The sequence below is a fragment of the Lampetra fluviatilis genome, chromosome 16, assembly GCF_964198595.1.
Source record: "Lampetra fluviatilis chromosome 16, kcLamFluv1.1, whole genome shotgun sequence".
Lineage (NCBI taxonomy): Eukaryota > Metazoa > Chordata > Hyperoartia > Petromyzontiformes > Petromyzontidae > Lampetra > Lampetra fluviatilis.
This window is the reverse complement of record NC_136290.1, coordinates 474,500-495,008: the sequence shown is the minus strand read 5'-3', so window position 1 is coordinate 495,008 and position 20,509 is coordinate 474,500. Positions and strand designations below refer to the sequence as shown.

The 20,509-nt window shown below is 48.8% G+C and overlaps 1 protein-coding gene across 4 annotated transcripts in view; it reads right to left on the bottom strand.

Moving 5' to 3' along the window:
- Positions 1-650: 650 nt before the first annotated feature.
- LOC144936450 (uncharacterized) overlaps positions 651-20,509 on the bottom strand; it is a 51,433-nt gene continuing 31,574 nt past the window's right edge. For 2 of the 4 annotated variants that reach the window (XM_078863505.1, XM_078863503.1), the window contains exons 9-14: positions 9,301-9,365; positions 6,559-6,776; positions 5,103-5,308; positions 4,672-4,878; positions 2,114-2,342; positions 851-1,387 (exon numbers count right to left, since the gene is read on the bottom strand). In XM_078863505.1, coding sequence (XP_078719631.1) covers positions 1,180-1,387; positions 2,114-2,342; positions 4,672-4,878; positions 5,103-5,308; positions 6,559-6,776; positions 9,301-9,365 — 1,133 coding nt within the window. In that variant the 3' untranslated portion in view covers positions 851-1,179. Of the gene's footprint in view, positions 1,388-2,113; positions 2,343-4,671; positions 4,879-5,102; positions 5,309-6,558; positions 6,777-9,300; positions 9,366-20,509 lie in introns of all 4 variants that reach the window. The other 2 variants (XM_078863504.1, XM_078863506.1) reach the window with 2 other exon arrangements.

The following is a 20,509-nucleotide window of genomic DNA, read 5'->3' as shown; positions in this document are numbered from 1 at the left end:
CTGTCTATAGATGATTGGCTGGGGGGTACCACGTGACGAAGGGATTAAGAGAGAGGGAGAGAGGACAGTCGTGAGCAGACTTGGGGACGACAAGAGCAAGAGTCACGCCCGTACGGGGCTCTGGGTGCCACGTGCGCGGTGGGGACTTGGCGAGAAGTCTGCCCTCTCTCCGTTGTCTGCCAGCAACGGGGAGTGTGTGTAAAGTGTAACTGTGGAAGTTGAAAATAAAAAGGACTGATTCCGGAAGCCGTCTCAAGGAGGTTTATTACACTACTTATGCCCGTGCATTATGCAGGATTAGCAGCATCAAAGGGAGGGGATATGGAAAATGCAGGTATGTGAATAGTACTACTTATGCCCGTGCATTATGCAGGATTAGTAGCATCAAAGGGAGGGGATAGGGGTAGCATTAATAAAGGGAAGGAGTATTAATAGTATGTAGCTGCAGTAACTAAAACCACCACGTAAACAACTAAAGTATAAACTACATAGTATCGCGAACACGATCAGAGACATGACGTTTCGTTTCCCCAATGTAACAGTCACCACAGCTGCAACTCAGTTTATAGACTCCAGGGTATTGCAAGTCAGGGATGACATCCTTCACAGATGGAATTAGATCACGGATTTTATGTACTGTACTGAATCGGACTTGGATCTTATGTTTGTTTAGAATTTTGGAGATCTTTTTGGTCACGCCTGCTATGTATGGTAACGTGATAGTTTTGATTGGAGTTTCAAGTGGCTGTTTCTGTATGGTGATGGTGGGAGAAACAGCTTGGCGGATGGTGCGTTCAGAGTATCCGTTCATCCTGAGGGCCCGATGTACATGTCTCAATTCACTGGCCAGGTGGTGTTGGTCAGAAATGCCATGAGCTCTGTGGTATAGCGTTTTGATGAGAGAATTCTTCAAATCTAGAAGCCATGTTCTTAGCTTGACTCTGACTTGGCCTCGAACACAGTTCAAGCTATTCATTTGCTTCCAAAGACACATGAGTGAGTGGCTTAGCCATGGCTTGGCTTCGGGTCAGCTCATGGAATCCCGAGCATGGCTGGGACCATGCTGAGAGCCAGTGGCTTTGAGCTGGCTCTCTTGAGCCAGAGCCAAGCCTGCACCAAGCCGAGACAATAGAACAAAGGTATTTGGTGTGTGTCTGTGTGTGCATCGTGCCAGCTTCCTCAATGCCCCGTCGGCAGCTGTGCCTTGCTGGGCAACAAGGGGGTGAGTCTTGCACCCCCCAGCCTGAACACGCGCTGCCCAGGTGGATGTGGGGGGTCGCCTGTACGCACACGAGCGTCTCCCCGTGACTCCTGTCCACCTCCTCGCACCACTGGTCGATGCGTTCCCCGTACAGCGGCAAGTGGGGTATAGACACTGGAAAGAGACCTGTGCTCAAGCACACACAAAGACAAAGATCCATGTCTACCTATCTAGACTGCTGAGGCAAGTTACTAGCGAACATCTATTAAGTTACACATGGCTGATGTCAGAATCAGAATATTCATTTATCCTGGAAGAATCTGATGAGCTATGAAGCTCTTTTTCATGGCTGATGGTGTATGTATGTTGAACTTCTTTTGCACCGTACGTAGCCAACTGTCCTAATCGGACGTGCGGATTAACATGGTTGTTTACGTTTGAATTTTAACCAAAATACCAAAGCAGAAAAAGCAGAAAACTGACCAAACAAGAACATAATAAAAACGGAGTGTAAAGTAAATTAAACCGTAAAATCCAGAAAACTTCACATGAAGCTAAACTGAAAAAACAACTGCAAGTCACGTAATGTATACATTGCAGACCTCAGAGCTGGGCTGGCTGAAGAAAAACTCTACATTTTGTATGAAGTTTGTGCTTTGTGATTGGGCTGAGACTTTCAACTACTTTGAGAACTTAGTTTAATCAGGGGTGATTGAATGGTGGACTCGCACGCAACGTCACAGCAGTGCTAGTTCAGGACTCGGACACGAGCACCTGACATGTATTTCTAAAACAACTGAATATCACATGTTCTACCTCTTACACCTGAAGAATTCCTTTACACTTACTCCACACCTCACCCTGTGGTTACTGAACACTGCAATGTGGCTTTCTCAAGTAGTGCTCGCGAACCTGATAGTGTGCGTGCTGCGTGTTCCAGAGCCCACCAGGGTGAGCGGCTCCCCTGTATGCCTGGGCACAACGACGCCAAATTGCTTCGACGGTGGCGATGTTGATAGTGGCGACGTCGACGGTTGCAATGGCAGTGCCGATAGTGATTGTGGTTGCGGTGCTCTTGGGAAAGCCGTGCCAGCTTGAGTAGTTGATGTCACCCGGCACTTGTCAGAAACCGTCACCCGACCTACAGACACAATCCCAGCACCGAAAACGCAAGCCTGTGAGCCAGCATCTGGAGGTGTTGGTGAATCGTACAGGCATGAAGCCGTTTTGTGACACCCGCCAGCATGGGAAAGAGGTGCCTATAGGGGGCAGCAGATAAAATAGGTGTCCGACATACATGCCAAAAGGATTTTTATAACATGGGCTGGATAACACACCATGAAAAGTAATTGGCTTCTGACCGAGAGTTATCTCAGTTGGTAGAGCAACAGGACTCCCAATCATCAAGAGGAACGATGCCAACCCCAGCTGCAAGCGATGATTAAATTCTTGCTTGTAACTTTCCTCAGCTAGCCTAGAATAGGCTATTGTGGGTTTTGAATGGAAACCTCGGTGGATGCCCACCACCGTCATGTGCAGCTTACAGATATCAAGCCGATGGTCATTGGGCAGATCAGTTGCAGGGTAGGTCCTGGTTTCAAGAATTTGGGCCCGCGTTTGTTTCGTCGCTATATCGTACAGAAGATATTCTTGCTTGGACCCGGTGTACATCCATTATGTTGTGTGGATGCACCAATGCAGGAAGAGTGTGTTTATGATTACAAGCCCACGGGGTTGCACAGAAGTCTAGCAGCCTTATATCGTTATTAAGCTGATCTGGCTCAATAACAGGTGCGTGCTTCATGACCTACTTAGGCATTAAAGTCACCCAACAAGATGACTATCTCAAGGGGCCATTTTAGCCAAAACCTGGGATACAGTAGGTAATAGAAGGCATTTCACTCATCAGCCTTGCCTGCATTCCTTCAAACACACACAGACACAAATAGGGACATTGGGAGACAGATTACAGAGGCTCACAGACACGAATACACTCAGTTATGAAAATTCTTGTCACGAATGTTGATAGTATCCCTTGATTTCCTTGTTCTTAGTAAGATACACATAAACGAGGGATTGGGAATTTTCTCTCAGCTACAATGCATTCTCACCCACCCACCCGGATCCACAATGAATTTTTGGTTTGGTGTGCTTCGAAGATCGAGCAAGTTCAAAGTATGCTTTGAAATGAAAAATATTGTCACACCACGACCAGCATAACTACCACTCACACAGTCCAGTTGGAGCACGTGATAGCTCTCGCCCAGATGATTTTGCACATGGTTGGGGGACTGCATTATTGTAATTAATTGATAATCAATTCAAGTCTAGTATTGTTCTTTTTTTAGAATTAGAAAATATAAAGTTTTATTGTATTTTGTTTTCTGATCCACCTGGAAACCTCTTGCAACCCACCAATGGGTGCAGCTTCAACCCATCGGTGGGAATTCTACAAAGCTATGATGGAGGCCAGTCATCAATAAGCTGACCACTGCCAAAGGAACACACTGAGACCCAAGAGAGAACCACCTTTGGCATATCAAGGTGGCTGCAGGAGGTAGAAGGGTTATTAAACTGAGTGAGCATTACAGTTTAATAACCATTGCTACAGTCTACATCAAGGCCGTAATTATAATATATTGGGGGGGATACATATTCAAAAATGCTTAAAATGTCCCCCCCCCAATATATTGCTATAAAATAGATTTCTGTTTATATTATTGTGGTTATGGTTGTACTTTATTAATCCCTAATCTCTGCCATTTCATACAATGAAACAAGAAAAGGTAAAAAAAGAAAAAACAGCAATGTAATACAATACACTATTAGACATTATTGTAAACAATAAATAAAAAGTCCATCCTATGTGCTAGTGAATTTTTAAATATTTAAGGCAGGAAATTATTTTCAAATTTAGATTTTTTTTCTGGGGAGGCACCCCCAGACTCCCTGGATGATTTGGTCCCCCCCAATGTTGATTCCATGGCTACGGCCTTGGTCTACATTATAGACTGCCAGTACACTCACCGAGGTGAAGAACCAGGCTACAGTCTACATTATAAACTGCCACTACGCTCAGCGAGGTGAAGAACCAGGCTACAGTCTACATTATAGACTGCCAGTATATTCACCCAGCTTAATAACCATTGATACAGTCTATATAATAGACTGCCAGTACACTCACCAAACTTAATAAACAGGCTACAGTCTACATTATAGACTGCCAGTACAATCACTCCGATTTAGAACCAGGCTACAGTCTATATTCGTTTTATTATTATTTTAATTTCATTTGTATTCACTTTTTTTTTATTATTTTCTATCTACGTGACTTTACCGAAAGAACAAAAGAATATGAATTCCTGCAGTCACGAAAGTTTTAAGTCAAAATGTAAGTACATACACACAGTAGACAGTGTATATTGAACACAAATATTATTGGCCCGTCTAGACATGCCAGCTGCGATGACCTGTGGCAGAAGGTGCGTTCTTGGCAACATCATTGGGGATGCTTGCGTCCCTGCTGGAGCTGCGCCGGGTCCCTGGCATATGGAGCGCCACGAGCTTGCGATTTGGTGGCAGCCGGGGATGCTGGTGAAGCGTGGGAGGGGAGGGGGACTTGGAGGTTCCCACAGAGACGCAGGCTGCCAAGGAAGATGTGGGGCTGGGATCAGAACCTGTAAAGGGCAAATTGGGGATCGATGGAGAATACAGAGATGGGAAGAGAGGGTACATACATTTTTGTCCAACACATTGAAAACAGACATTTCTTATATTAATTATCGATTAGTTTTCATTATTACACTTCTGCAAACTGTGCTTTTAGAACTCACAAAAATTGTCAGTATTTCGGCATTGCCAATAGAAATGCGTATGAACAGTGACGCTGTTGAATGCACACCACCGAGAGGGCACAGGGGGGCTGGGGAGACGCCCCGATGAGAGCCGCCCTCCGAGACGCTGTCCCCTGAGACGCTGTCCCGCCGATCGCCCTCAGCCTCCCCAACGCTGCTTCTGTTGCTTCTGCTGCTGCTGCACTTCACGTCCCCACCGTACGTAATGCTCAGCACCTGGGGTTTGTGCTTCTGTGCAAATGTCTTCATGTTCCTGTGCGAGGCACGTGCAGCGGTGGTGAGGAGTGAAGAGTGCGGGGGGAGGGTGAAATGTGAGCGTGTGAATTAGGCATAAGTAGTATAAGTGTGTGTATGGGGGTTGATAATTATTTTGTATTCCGTTTTTATACATAATTCATGACAGAGCAACACCCTTGAAAAGTTGTGATGTCATCCTCGTGTCAATTTGAACGAATTTGTTCTGAATGTTTTAACAACCTCAATCCACTGTCATCTCCTTGTACACCACACAAAAGCTGGCGTTATACACGCTCTCGTGCACTCAGCCCATCTTCTCTGGAATGCCATAACCTATACGTTTCTGCAGGCTCCCTTTCTCTTTTTACAAAATACACACTTTTTAGGGATCGACATACAAATCTAAACACACTCCATATATTCCTGGGTCTTCTCTATTAGTTGTCTGCATTTCACATGAATCACCACAACCCCTCCCTATTTAAACCAACAATGGTTTTCCCTTAAGTGCACGTGTATCTGCTTTCGTATTGTATTCAGCAAAATTCTGGTAAACACCTTTAAAATGTTGACTTAAAGCTTTCGTGACTTCAGGAATTCATATTCTTTGGGTCTTTGGATAAAGTCACGTAGATAGGTTCAAAGAAAATAACAAAATAACAAAAAACCACGACGTTTCGATCGCAACACAAGCGTTTGCCATCAGAAAGAGGCCCCTATTCCTGACCGCTTGTGTTGCGAACGAAACGTCATAGTTTTTGTTATTTTCTTTGAACATATCTACCTGACTTTACCGAAAGACCCAAAGAATATCTAGAACTTCCTGTATTTCTGAACATGTGCTAACCACTGCCCTCCATAATGTGTACATGTATACATAAATGTTATTGGTGCACTTTTATCTCTGCTCGGGATTTAATAGCATTACTACAAATAAATCACTGCGTGGGGTGTTGGTATCAGCCCTAAGGAGACAGGCAGGTAGTAGGTATGCCTGGCAGTGCCCTCCTCACATGCTGCATGAGATTCACTGCCCTAAGTGATCTTTCGCCTCAACCGTATTTAATTCCGATCCCAGTGCAACTAGGGCGGTGGGGGTGAAGGTGCTGTAGAATGTGAGCATATGGGCACATTGGACATTGTTTATGCGAGCGTTAAAACACTCTATTGCGTACATTATAGTGCACCAGGGGGAGGCCTGTGTGCCACATGCTGCATATGCAGTGTGATGCAATTACTGTTGCAGTGCAGAGCGACCAAAACTACCTGCTGTATTCCTCCCTCCAAGCACTCAGTGCCAGCAGCACATCCTGCTCAAGCTCAAACGTGCAGAGTGGTGAGGGTGGGCTGTCGGGGGGGTCCGGGGTGTGGCAGAGAGCTGGGAGGGCCCCTGCCATCGTGACCGAGTCGCCGGAGCTGCAGGTTCCATCCCGAGAGGGTGGCTCCGCCGTTTCTTGTTTGAACGCAGCCTCCGAGCTGGTTGTCTGACAGCACGGTGTGCCGCACGCTTGTGTTATAATTATTACTACTATGCCTGTTCACCCACGAAATCCTCACTGAGTCTCAAGACTCTGCAGGTCACAGTAGGAGGCGATGTTGCTGTATTCCACTTGAGTAAGTTGCAGGTAATTTTTTAGCATTGGGATGTTTTGTGTTGGTTCACCAAAGTTAAAAAATCCTTCCGGTGGCAAGCATATTCCAGTGCTTGCAGGTTGCCTGCTGCAAAATTTTGCACAGTGCAGGGCACTTCCTCAAGCAGTGTGCAGACCAAGAGATGTTGCATGGTCAGCATTTTGCTGCAGTTGCAGCTCTGGTTTTGGCCAATGCCAGTTGCATTGTTTCGTTGTTTAGCTGTGGGAGGAAACCAGATAACCTATGCAGAACAGGGGAAAACATACAAACTCCACCCAGAAAGATGCTCGAGTGGGGAATCTAGCTCAAGACCTTCTTGCTGTGAGGCACAAGTGTTACCAATGCCCCACCCTGCCATCCAAAGCAGTCGTTGTAGGCAGTCTATAAAGTACCGGGAGCTATGAGCTCAACCCATGCTGGTGGTCTACACATGGTAGTCGTGATGTAACTTAGTTATGAATGATAGCTATAACTCCCAGTTCACCCAGGATAGTCATGCTTTTTACTTAAAATGCTCTTGAGCCAATATTTACTCTAAAATATGACATCAAATTACCTCTTAAAGGATGAGCATTTATCAGGCGCTTCAATGCCCCAGCGTCTCAAAAACACCTTACACCTCAGTCATTCCAATGCACAATGGTAGTTTTTGTTATTTTTAACCTGATGACAGCTGTCCCTGTATGGCACAAGGTAACACAGGGCCAGCCTGAAAGTGAGCATTAGCCTGTCAGTCAGGGGAAATTGGTTATTACAATTAAGTACCTCACAGCAACAATTTAAATTTCTGACTTGGCCACCTTTCTGTGTGGCATTTGTTCTTCCCTTGTTCTGCGTTTCCTCCAGGTTCTCCGGTTTCCTCCCATAGCTAAACACATACAATGTAACCGGTATCTATGGGAGACACCTTGTGCAAGTATTAAGATGATAATTAAAAATAAGAAAAGGCATTATCCTTTCTGGCAATAATGCAGGTGTGAAGATGTGCAAACACCAATTAAGACACCTATTACAAGGCATAAAATCTACTTTGACCACGCATAAAATGTAAAACATGCCAACAAATACACCAAAACCTTACCTATTGCAAGGGTTCCACGATTGAAAATCACAGCAATCAGAAAATACGAGATCCGCAAACTCAACGGCAAATGGGAAAACTAGGGTTTGGTTCCCAGTACGTAACCCGAACATGAGACAGTAATAAATGTTCACGTAATGTATCAATATTCTCTTTCGTATTATATATAACGTGTACAGTAAATGTATAGAATGCTAAATATTAATGTAGCATACTGTACTGTACACATAAACCTGAAAATAAAGATAAGGTTAATGACATGTATAGTAAATATGCAGTTTAAAAAAATAACAAACTGAAAGTAGTTTGATTTACTATAAATGATGATGGTGTGTATTCTTCCGTGGGAGAATCATTGTGAGCAGTGTACAGTACTTCTTTACGATGTGTACTGTATAGGAATCTTGCGGTCAAAGCCACATATGGTCGAGTCACGGGCGCAATCGGCCAACTGTACCTCAAATTTGGAGCGAATGATCAAATTCGCGATGGGAAAACCCACAATGAGGCAAGGTTTTGGTGTATCCTTTGCTAATGTATTTGTAGTGTAACAGCACCGGCTGTTGGACAACAGCGGCAACTGTGGTGGACAGATAGTACACACGTCGGTGAGCGTGGGCGCGGGTGTGTTGGCAGAGCGGAGGAACTAGGGCAAGGGTCACAGAGGACCCCATCTGGAGGTTCCTGGAACCTGTAAGCGGGTTTGAGAAGGGAGGCGCGGTCAGGGCAGAGCCAGGCAGCGCTGGTAGCATAAAAGGAGCCGAGAGCGAAAGCTTGAGGCTGCCCGTTCTGGGAGTGGACTCATCTCGTCATTGCTGTCGTCTCGTCGCCGTCGTCGCTAATCATCTCCGCTAGATATTGCGTTATGAAGGATAGTAGTTGGCTATCTCAGTCAGCACCGTCAGTGTTAGACAGCTAGTGTTGTGTACAGGCTAGGCTAAGCTACTGTGGAGAGTGGACAAGACCATAAAAGTTGTTAATAAAGAAGGTGCCTCCTAGAAACTATGTCTCTGAATCGTTGACACTACATATGCATTCTATTTTTTTGAATTTCAATGTTACTAATATTGACCAAAAATTCCACTGCTAAAACAATACCTGCAGCTGACTCAATCACACATAGCACACAGCAACATTTCCCCGACTATGAAAATGTGGCAGGACACTCCTGAGAAAAAGTCTTGAGACTCGAGGCTTTCCTGGATAAACAAGCATCACAATAACAATAATAAAGATACACTGCATGGAGCTTGAAACTGTGTGTGGGTGTGTGAGTGCACGTGGGAGTTTCATACATTGAGCTTATTTCGCCGTGCTCTGAGGGCCTTCACAGGATTACCACAGATGACGCCGCTGCCTCCTGAAAATAAAAACATTAACACACATACATTAGAATTATTGTGTGAGCACTCAATTCCACAATTTTACATTTTCATGTGTGTATCATGACATTGATAAGGGGTACAGGTACCATTATTTACAATGGCAATGATATTCATGAAATATGTGCATTTCATCTTTTACCGTATCACTCTGAGTGCACCCAATCTCGTCGGAGGGTCAAGCTAAGGAGAGTCAAGCCTGGTTAGTGTCTGAATTGGTGACTCATATGTATGTGTAGTGTAATAGCGCCTGCTGGTAGACAGCAGCGGCGACTGTGGTGGACAGACAGTACACACGCCGGTGAGCTGTGCACGGGTGTGTTGGCAGGGCGGAGGAACTGGGGCAAGGGTCACGGAGGACCCTGTCTGGAAGAACCTGGAACCTGCTAGTGGGTTCCAGAAGGGAGGGGCGGCCAGGGCGGAGCCAGGCCACGCTGGGTAAGATAAAAGGAGCCGAGAGCGGAAGCTCAAGGCTGCCGGTTCTGGGATTTGATTCGTCTCGGCGTTGCTGTCGTCTCGTCGCTGTCATCGCTGCCGTCTTCGCTTGATATTGCGCTGCCAGATAGTAGTTGCCTGTCTCAATCAGCACCGTCAGTGTTAGACGACTAGTGTTGTGTATAGGCTAGGCTAAGCAACTATAGAGAGTGTGTGGATGAGACCGTGAATGTTCTAAATAAAAGGTACCTCCTACAAACCTCATCTTGGAATCACTCACAAGACACATGCATGTATGTTAAACTTCTTTCACATCGTACATAGAAAACCGTGCTAATCGGAGGTGCGGACTCCAGTGCACATCAGGTGTTGTGGCTGCGAGGCCTGAGCGGTGCTAGGAGATGTCAGTGCAGCAAAGTGGATGCGGTCCACAGATAGATTTGATCCCTATTGAGTCTGTGGATTGGATTTATCCATGTATATCTTTGCAAAATATCCCTTTTTATGAGTGCAGTTTATCCAGGAATTTTAGTTTTACCCAGAAGCCGAACACTCTTTAATGGACGGTAGGAGACAGCAGCCTTCTCGCGGATCACCAGTTAAGTGTTTTCCTGTTACCGTACACATATCTAATACCATCATTTCGGCTCATTAAGGGCCAGAAACTGATCGGACGATGTCTTTGAGTGTAATAACTAAATATTGAAGATCTCTCAAGACCTACATGTGATTTTCTGGCCAAGAACCGACGATAACATTTCTTTGGCATTGCCTTACAGGAGATGTACATTGAGGACAGGAAGAGGATGGCAAGTTCCAGAATAAATGGATACTGTATATCCTCTTCAGCACCGTAGTCGTGAGGAATATCAGGCTCTCCGATCTTACATTTACATGCAAATTACATCTCTAGCCCCGCCCACTTACCCTTGGGTTGCACCCATCTCAAACCTATATAACCTCTTGTTGCAGCAGCTCTCCCGCTATATTTCTCCTGCCTCAGCAGTTTGCCTGCTGTATTTTTTAGCCTGAAGACGATTGCTCGTGTTGTGATCGAAACGTCGTGATTTTTTTTTATCTGAAAGACCCAAAGAGTATATATATCCTTGTTTTGCAGTCTACCACCCTAAACATGGCTTCACCACCTTCATCAGGCAAGGCTTAAAAAGGACTATGCTTTCAAGTCCACTACAAGGGATGGCAACATCATCAATAACCATCACAGCTGGTCATGTGATAATAATCAGTGTATATGTATATCAGCCCCCATATAAGGAATGGCCATGACCACCTCTGCCGACAGCACAAGACAAATTCTTTATATACGCCTCTAAACACCCAAGCACATTTCACAAAGCCCGATGGAAAAAGCATGATAATCCAGACTTATGCTTCTTCTCAAAGGACAAAAGTGGACGGCCACTTATTGCTTCATGAACAATTACAGGCAATCATCTGAAAAGCAAAAAGATTGACAGACAAGCACATTTCATTACTAATCCTGGGCATAACCTCTACAACCACGGCCGTGTTGGGACTTTCAGTAGGCCAACTGGCCCGGCTACAAAAACGAAATCTTATTAAAGAAACTGGAGCCAAAGTGTAAAAAAATGGGATAGATTAATTAAAATTCAACATGCCACGATGATAAATAGAAACAGAGAGTGTAAATTAAATCTGGTGACCAAGATAAGGTCACTGCACTGTTGGAGTCCCTGAACTCTGCATGAAGAAAACGTTGGGAAGATGTCAGATTTGGACGTCACTCACTCTAGTTGTAAAGCCTGGAACCTAGGTGCCTCAATACCAACAGAGCACAGATTGCCAAAAACCACAGCGAATGCCCTGGCTTCCCACATGCTACCCTCTTCAAAGGCACCAATGTACGAGCTCATCAAACAAGCTGTCCGGAAACAACTCGCCATCGCTTTGAGCCAACTTACCGCAAATAACAGCTCTAACAAGATCATACGTTGTCACTAAAGTGTAAATGGCCCTCAGAGCCACACAATACAGCACGGCACTGGGATATGATGATCTGTATCCTGATTTCCTAAGGAACCTGGAACTATATGGACAACAATGGCATTGCAAACCTCATCACTGTCATGCACAAGACGGGCAAAATTCTGAAAGTAAAACAGCAAGCCAATGTCACCGCCATTCTTAAACCCAGAACGTCGCAAGACTCACCCTCCAGGTACACGCCAATATTCGTATTGCCTTCCACCTCCAAGCTGATGGAACGTGCCATGCTTGCCAGATCCTCATCTGCCATTATCGACCCCCAACTGCCTCCCAAACAAAATGGATATCGAACTGCCCGTAGCTGCTGCGAACAGATCGTTACCTTCACCACCCTCATAGAAGCTGGTTTCCAGCATCAACAGAAAACCGGCAAATAAATAATTGACCTCTCTGCTGACTATGGCACCGATGTGTCATAGCCTGCTACTGAAGATGACTAATGAACAATGGCCTCCTTCAGGGTTCGTTACTCGTACCAAGTTCATATATGCAGATGATGTAGCCCGTACTGCACACGGTACAAACCTTGTGAACATCGCACCTCTGATTAGCACGGTTGGCAACGTACGGTGCAAGAGAAGTTCAACATACATACATTCCAAGTACTCTAACAGCTGATTTCATGTTATTTGAGGAATATATCTGCCACTGGAGACTCTGACCAAATCCCTAGAAAACCACTACAAACGCTTTCCACCTGCCCAATCAGGCAGCAAAAGCTACCCTTCATGTATCCTTCTGCGGTATCCCAGTGCACTATGACCCCACTCCAAAATATCTAGGGGTTATCATGGATAAAAGCCTGACCGTCAAGCTCCACATAAAGCAGATCGGTGAAAAACCAAATCAAGAATTTGCCCTGCCATAGAAACTTGACCTGGGGCACTTCAGCTGAGGTGCTGTTAACCGCTGCCCTCTCACCGATCTATGCCGTGGTAATAGTATTCCACTTCAGCTCCATCTGGGAGCTTATATACAAAACTGCTAGATGCATAAATAACACAATGCACACAATAACCGGAATACTGAAATTGACAACAATCCCCTGATTCCTTGTTATAGCGAACATTCTACAACCAAATATCCACAGAGACATGAAAACTGCAAAGGAGTTTCCACGTTTTATTGCCAACAATAACCTACGAATTAATCAAGACCTAAACAATGCACCTCAGTAATGACTCAAGTCCCAATCCCCCTTCCGGGATTGTAATGTCACCATTCTAGAATATAACCCAGATACAGAAGAATGCTGGCAAACAGAGTGGAACAATGCAGATATCCAGAATAAATACATCATTGGAAACCCAAACTTCACATCTCCTGGCTTTGACATTCTGCGAAGACACGAATGTACCATCAAACGCATCATAACGTCAACAGGCGAATGTGCACATCTTCATTAATATAAAACTCAAGACAAGCCACAGGAGTATGATTGTAGCCATGCAACCCAAACTATTGACAATATATTTAACCACTGTAGTCTGCGCTTCCGGAACAGAGAAATATAAAATTACAATCTTCTTGTTGAATCCCTCTCGTGGATAGCAGACCTCGATATTTAGCCCCTTGAACATATAGCCATAGGAAATAAAAGAATTGAATTAATGTAGAACTTTCCTGAAAAAGGCTTGAGGGTCAGTGCATCTGTCATGGATATGTAATAAAAGACTTGACCACGATCTCTGGCTCAGTGTCCTTTATTTGGTCCGTACTGTATTACCCACACGGCTGTCTCCTCTTTGCTCAGTCCCCACAGTACTGACTCCGATGTCTCTCTCTTCTCCACCAGCAGCCCCTCTGTTGGCCTCTGTCGCTCCTGTAGCCCCCACAGCAGCTCCGCTGCTGTTACTCACTCTCAGCCCCCCTGGCTGTATCGCTGCTGCTCTTCTCCCTCTTGCTTACTCCGCAGCGCTGACAGCCTCGTGCTGTCTCTCTCTCTCTTCGTCGCTCCTGCGACTCTCTGCAGCCACACCGCTGCCTCTAACACACAGCCTTCCTGGCTGTACTCTCCGCAGCTTCTCACCACCCTTTAGCTCCCTGCTATTCTCCGGGGTTGGCTCCCGCTGGCCAACGGTGCCCCCTCCTCACGTTCGCCCGCGCGGCCCCACTCTTTTCCATTCACACCCCGACTGACTTCTCTTTCCGGTTTACCCACTTAAGGACCCCAACCTTTCACCCACGTCACCTGGCTCCACCTCCCCGTGACGTCACATCCGGAAGGTCGCTCACGCCCGCATTACACCACCCTCCCCCGTAGAAAAAACCCAGCCGACCTCGGCTGAACAATACCAAAGCGTAATGCGGTGAACCGACCTTCCGTGCTAAAGGACACCAAGCATGCAATATAACAACAGAACAATAACAACAAGTAACATCACGGACGTACAGAAAGCATGCAATAAATACAAGGGTAAGAACAAGAACAACAACACAACATACAATCAACGAAACGTAAGTGATTTAGAACGTGTGCGGGTCGCCGGCCCGTCCCGGACGGTCGGCGGCCCGCTCGCAGAACGGGAACGCGATGGAACTCGATGAATGACAGGGGGTAATTCTCCTGTTGCGGTTGGAAGTCCACCAACGTCCCGTGTTCCCGAAGAATCAGTCTTGGCCGTGTCCTTTGAATGTGCCTGCGGCGGGGTCGGAAGGGCTGCAGGGCTCGAAGGTCTCGCAGACCTGGCAGGCGCCCTCCGAGCAGGGCCCCTCGTCCCCCTCGGTGTCACGGCCGACCTGTCTGGAACAGGTACGACAGGCGCTCGAGCAAGATCAGTGGACGCAGGCAGGGGAGAGTCGGCAGCAACAGACCCCGGCAAGGCAACATTGGGAGATGACGCATCACGTAGGGGAGCAACATATGGTTTCAACCGCGACGTATGAACAAACCAACGGCGAGAACCAATCTGAACGCGCGCCGACTGTGGATTGGGAACCTCAATGAGGCGCACAGGACCATGCCAAGGTTTGTGCAATTTAGGAGAGGTCCCCGGCCGCACCTGCGGGCAATGGAGCCAGGCCAGGTCACCAACCTTCCAGGGGCACTCCCCCTCGGACCGCCGAGCATACCGCTCGTTCCGGGCCTGGGCTTTGGCCGTAGCTACGCGGGCATTTTCACGCGCCTCCGTGACCCGGCAAACCGTGTCCTGAATGTATTCAGGAAGTGGTTTACGAGGTCCCTTCACCCCAGTACCCAATTGCACATCCACCGGAGGCACGTTTTCCCGACCATACATAAGGTAAAACGGCGAATACCCTGTAGCCGCATGAGGCGTCATCCTGTACGCCGAAAGCACTCCGGGGATGTGCAGATCCCAATCTGATTGCTGTTCACTCACAGTATGGCAAAGCATGGCAGACAATGTCCTGTTCAGCCGCTCGACCATACCATCCGTCTGCGGATGGTATGGGGATGTCCGTATTTTCTTAGTCCCAAGGCCCGCGCACACTTCCGCCAATAATTTAGAAGAGAAATTTCGGCCCTGGTCCGTGAGGAGTCTCTCAGGCGCCCCCTTGTCCATAATATACCCAAACAAAAAGGCGTCGGTGATGGCTGCGGCCGACTGATCGGGCAACGGCCAGGCCATCGGCCAACGGGAGAGATACTCAACCCCTACCAGCAAATATTTATTTCCCCTCGCCGATGGCGGGAAGGGTCCTAATATGTCCAGTGCCACCAATTCATTGACTCGAGACACCTGAATCGACTGGAGAGGCGGCACGTAAGGATGTTTAGGCGGCTTACGTCGGGCGCACTCAGGGCACGCGCGCACGTGCCCTACGACATCTGTCGCCATGCCGTGCCAAAAATAATGACGTTGCAACGTCAACAAAGTCTTCTGCACCCCTAAATGTAAGAGTGTCTCACAATGGAGAGTCCTAATCAACTCGAATCGCAAGGACGTCGGTACCACCACACGCCAGCTTTCCTGGACCCCTTCTCGCCACATAAGCAGACCATCTCGGAGAGCGGTTCGCGGCCCCACAGCCGAACTCGGACTCCCATTGTCCCTCGTAGACCGCTTCCGCATGGACAACAACGACTCATCCATCATCTGTTCCCGAATCCAGACAGACCGCGGCAGATTCAAAACCCCGTCAGTCGGTCCCGGTTCCATCGGAGTATCCGACTTCTCGACGGCCAACGTAAGCGGCTGAGGGGGGTTCAGAATCGGCGAACACCTATGCGTCCCCGACTCACATTTGCAAGGGGCTCGCCGCGGTAATCTGGAAAGTGCGTCAGCGTTCGCATGGCGCACCCCCTTCCGATGTTGAATTTGGAAGGAAAATTCCTGTAGCGTGTCCAACCAACGTGCCCACTGTCCGGATGGCTGGTCCATTTTAAGTGCATATTGCAAGGCCGCATGATCCGTTCGCACAACAAAGGAACGACCGTAAAGGTACGGTCGAAATTGCCGTAGGAAAAAAACAACCGCCAAAAGTTCTCTACGAGTGACACAGTAGCGAGTTTCCGCAGGAGACAAGACTCGGCTACCATACGCCACGACGCGCTCTACACCCCCTTTAGATTGTGATAACACCGCCCCAATACCTGTGTCACTCGCGTCCGTATCAAGAATGAATGGGCGATCAAAATCGGGATAATCCAATGTTGGGGCCGTTGCCAATAGATCACGCAGACTCCGAAAGGCCGCCTCTTCCGGCTGTCCCCAAACAAACTTCCGTCCTTTACCCGTAAGGAGATGCAAGGGCCTCGCAATCGTCGCAAACCCCGGCACAAATCTTCGATAATACGAGGCAAATCCCAAAAACCGCCGAACATCCCCCACGGTGGCCGGAGTCGGCCAATCCCGGACGCACGCCGTCTTTTCCGGATCCGTGGACACCCCCTCAGCACTCACAATGTGCCCCAGATAACGGACGGACCGTTGCAGTAGGTGGCATTTCTTTGGTTTAAATTTTAAATTTGCAGAGCGCATCCTCGTGAACACTGTCTCCAGCCGTGTTAAATGTTCCTCAAATGTGCGGCTGAAGACAATGATATCGTCCAAATATATAAGACACGTCTCCCACTGCAACCCCGTCAAAACGAGCTCCATCAATCTTTGAAATGTGGCAGGGGCCGCATTCAATCCCATCGGGAGGCAGTTAAATTGAAATAACCCCTGCGGCGTACGGAAAGCGGTTTTCTCCCGTGAGGACTCGTCAAGGGGGAGCTGCCAAAATCCCGAAGAGAGGTCCAGTGTGGAAAAGAACTTAGCCCCCGACAATGCGTCAAGGGAGTCGTCCATACGCGGCAGGGGGTACGCATCTGCCACCGATATCTTATTCAATTTCCGGAAATCAACACAAAATCGCAAGTTGCCATCCTTTTTCTTAACCAAGACCACAGGAGCGCCCCATGGGCTGTTAGATGGCGATATGATGTCCGCAGCCAACATGCCTTCTACTGCCCCCCGAATGTGTTCTCGCTCCGCAGGACTCATCCGATGCGAATTTAATCGAATAGGGGCAGCGTCGCCCGTCTCAATGTGATGGGAAAGCAACGATGTGCGGCCCAGATCCAAATCATCGGAGCTGAACACATCCGAATACGTCAACAACAATTTACGCAGCGCATCACGTTGCTCCACGGACAGGGAAGAATTTTCGTCACATAAGTTAGCAATCCAACGATTATCCGAACCCCTCGGCTCGGAAACACCAGCGACCACTCCCCGGCTATGCGGACAATCGTGCGTCGCAAACGCCGTAGTGGCATGTGCCACAACCGTACCGGCCGGAACACGGATGTTTTCCACCCCCGCGTTAAGCACCTGTAAAAACGGTAATTGATCCGGCCGGACAATGGTCTGTGCCCCAACTAACGCCAATCCTGTTGTTATCGTGGCGGATGGCGACAACAAGACCCCTACTGCTCCCAGACGATTAGGCAGGGGCTTCCGATACCGCAAGGGTATAAGCATCTGTGAACCAGGTGGGATGTCCACAGATGCGACGAACAGCGCCTGCACCTGTACGGCCGAAGCAGGTCGCCCCCAGGGCGACGGCAGAAACGATATTTGACGGCCACCCGGCAATTCAATACAATTCTCATTGATTTTGATCAAAATGGGCATTTTAGCCAAAAAATCGGTGCCTAATAAGCAAGGAACCGCCAAAGATCTTGATATTAACACAACACCCGAAGCCGACACATCCCCAATAGAAATCTTAGCATCCACCTGGCCCACGATACCCATGCTACCCCCGTTCGCAGCGACGCACGACCCATAAACCGGGCGCACAGCCCCCGGCGGGATGCCCAACAGATGGAAAATGACATCCGATATAATAGTCGCAGACGCTCCGGAGTCGACCAAAATGCGCACGTCCACCCCTTGTATAGACCCCGGTACAGTGGACGAACCCGTAGCGGCCGCGACAACTCTCCGTGCCAATTTGCGCCACTGCGTCACCGAGCGACAAGGCCCCGTCGATGGCCTATCATGAATAACAACAATAGGGTCGCGCAACGAAGGTGATGGGTGAGGTGCAAAGCCTTGCCGGGTGTCTGGTGTGTGCCGACATGCCTGTTTCGGAGGGTCTTTGGGCGGCTTGTCCGGTACTGAAACCTCCCGCTGCGGCGGACCCGGGAAGCGGGCCCAGCAATCCTTGGCGTAATGGCCCCTACGGCCGCAGCGGAAGCAATCGGCATCGTTGCGCCGAAGCGCAGGCCTTGCATTCCGACGGCCCCGTTCCGATGGCGTAGCGCGCGGCCCCGGGCCTCCGCGTCCCGACCATGGAGAGGAGGCGGCCGTCAGCTCCCGAGGACCCCGCTCATCCGGCACATAGACCGCCTTTGTGGGGTCCCACCCCATCGCGCCTCCTTCCTTGACGGGCCCACCCGTCCATGCCGCCACTTGCTTCCAGCGACGGAGATTAAACTGCGCATCCAGACACTTTGCTGCCGCCCGGGAAGTGAGCTTCTCATGCCCACACACAGGCATGGGGATCCCCAGATCCCGAGACAGCTCCAGCATTTTGCCTAATATGAGAGGCTCGAGCAGGTCCTGTGGCGTCTCCGGATAAGCTGCCATGGCCAGCTCCAGCACCGCACCTCTGAACGCCACGGGCGATTCCTCGGGTGCTCGTTGTCGTTGAGCGAATCGCCGATGCGCATCGTCAGGTGGCTCATAAGCGTCGGCCATTTCTTCAAAAACTCAGCGTAAAGTCTTCTTCTTATCGGCCGTTATGGAACGGAAAAATCGAACCGATTCGTCGTCCAGTAGAGTCGGCAACACTTCCAAGGCCTCAGCATCGGTCCATCTTGCTGAACGTACCGCCGCCAAGAATCGGCAGGCGAAAGCGCTCCAATCGCCCCCGATGGAGAATTCCTTAACTGTGGTGAGGTGGCGACTCCGACTCCTCTTCACGTTCTCTTCAATTGTTGGTTGTTCTGGAGGCAAATTCAAAAAGGCGTCGGCCCGCGGCGTGTCCAAGATGGCGGTTTGGCGCCGCGGGACGCGCAAGATGGCGGCTTCTTGCCGCGTGGCTAATGGCGGCGGCAGGGCAGGCAACGTGGCGGCCCGTGGAGCACCTTCAGCTTCCTCCGTCGTCCTCGGCGTGACGAGTTGACATAGCTGCGCCAGGACGTCCTTGAGTGCCTCCAGTTGCACCGCCATCTGTTGCCATCTCTGATCAGCGTCCGATGATGTTGACGGCCCCGCCATCGCGCCGACATCTTCCACACCCATCCCCATGCTCGCTTCAGCAGAGCTCTCCTCCACCACCCCAGCAGGATCCATGGTTGGAGGGAATTCGTCGTCGTCGGACGATGAAGCTGATGCTGGCGGCGGAGTAATCTTCTTCCTCACTTGCTTCGACATGCCGATTCACTTCTGGCACCAGTGTAATAAAAGACTTGACCACGATCTCTGGCTCAGTGTCCTTTATTTGGTCCGTACTGTATTACCCACACGGCTGTCTCCTCTTTGCTCAGTCCCCACAGTACTGACTCCGATGTCTCTCTCTTCTCCACCAGCAGCCCCTCTGTTGGCCTCTGTCGCTCCTGTAGCCCCCACAGCAGCTCCGCTGCTGTTACTCACTCTCAGCCCCCCTGGCTGTATCGCTGCTGCTCTTCTCCCTCTTGCTTACTCCGCAGCGCTGACAGCCTCGTGCTGTCTCTCTCTCTCTCTCTCTTCGTCGCTCCTGCGACTCTCTGCAGCCACACCGCTGCCTCTAACACACAGCCTTCCTGGCTGTACTCTCCGCAGCTTCTCACCACCCTTTAGCTCCCTGCTATTCTCCGGGGTTGGCTCCCGCTGGCCAACGGTGCCCCCTCCTCACGTTCGCCCGCGCGGCCCCACTCTTTTCCATTCACACCCCGACTGACTTCTCTTTCCGGTTTACCCACTTAAGGACCCCAACCTTTCACCCACGTCACCTGGCTCCACCTCCCCGTGACGTCACATCCGGAAGGTCGCTCACGCCCGCATTACAGATATATAAATGTCAAAAAAGCTGTATCATCTCCAGATTGTCTTCTGTCATTCAGAATCATAGATTCCACATGTAACTTGTCAATGCCAGCCATTTTTGATTGTTTTTCTTTGAATGCTATAGGAAAACAAATTAGCCTATACCAAAGAGACATATAGTCTGTTAACTTCTAAGAACATACGTGACAATCCAGTTTTATTTAACAATCAAATAA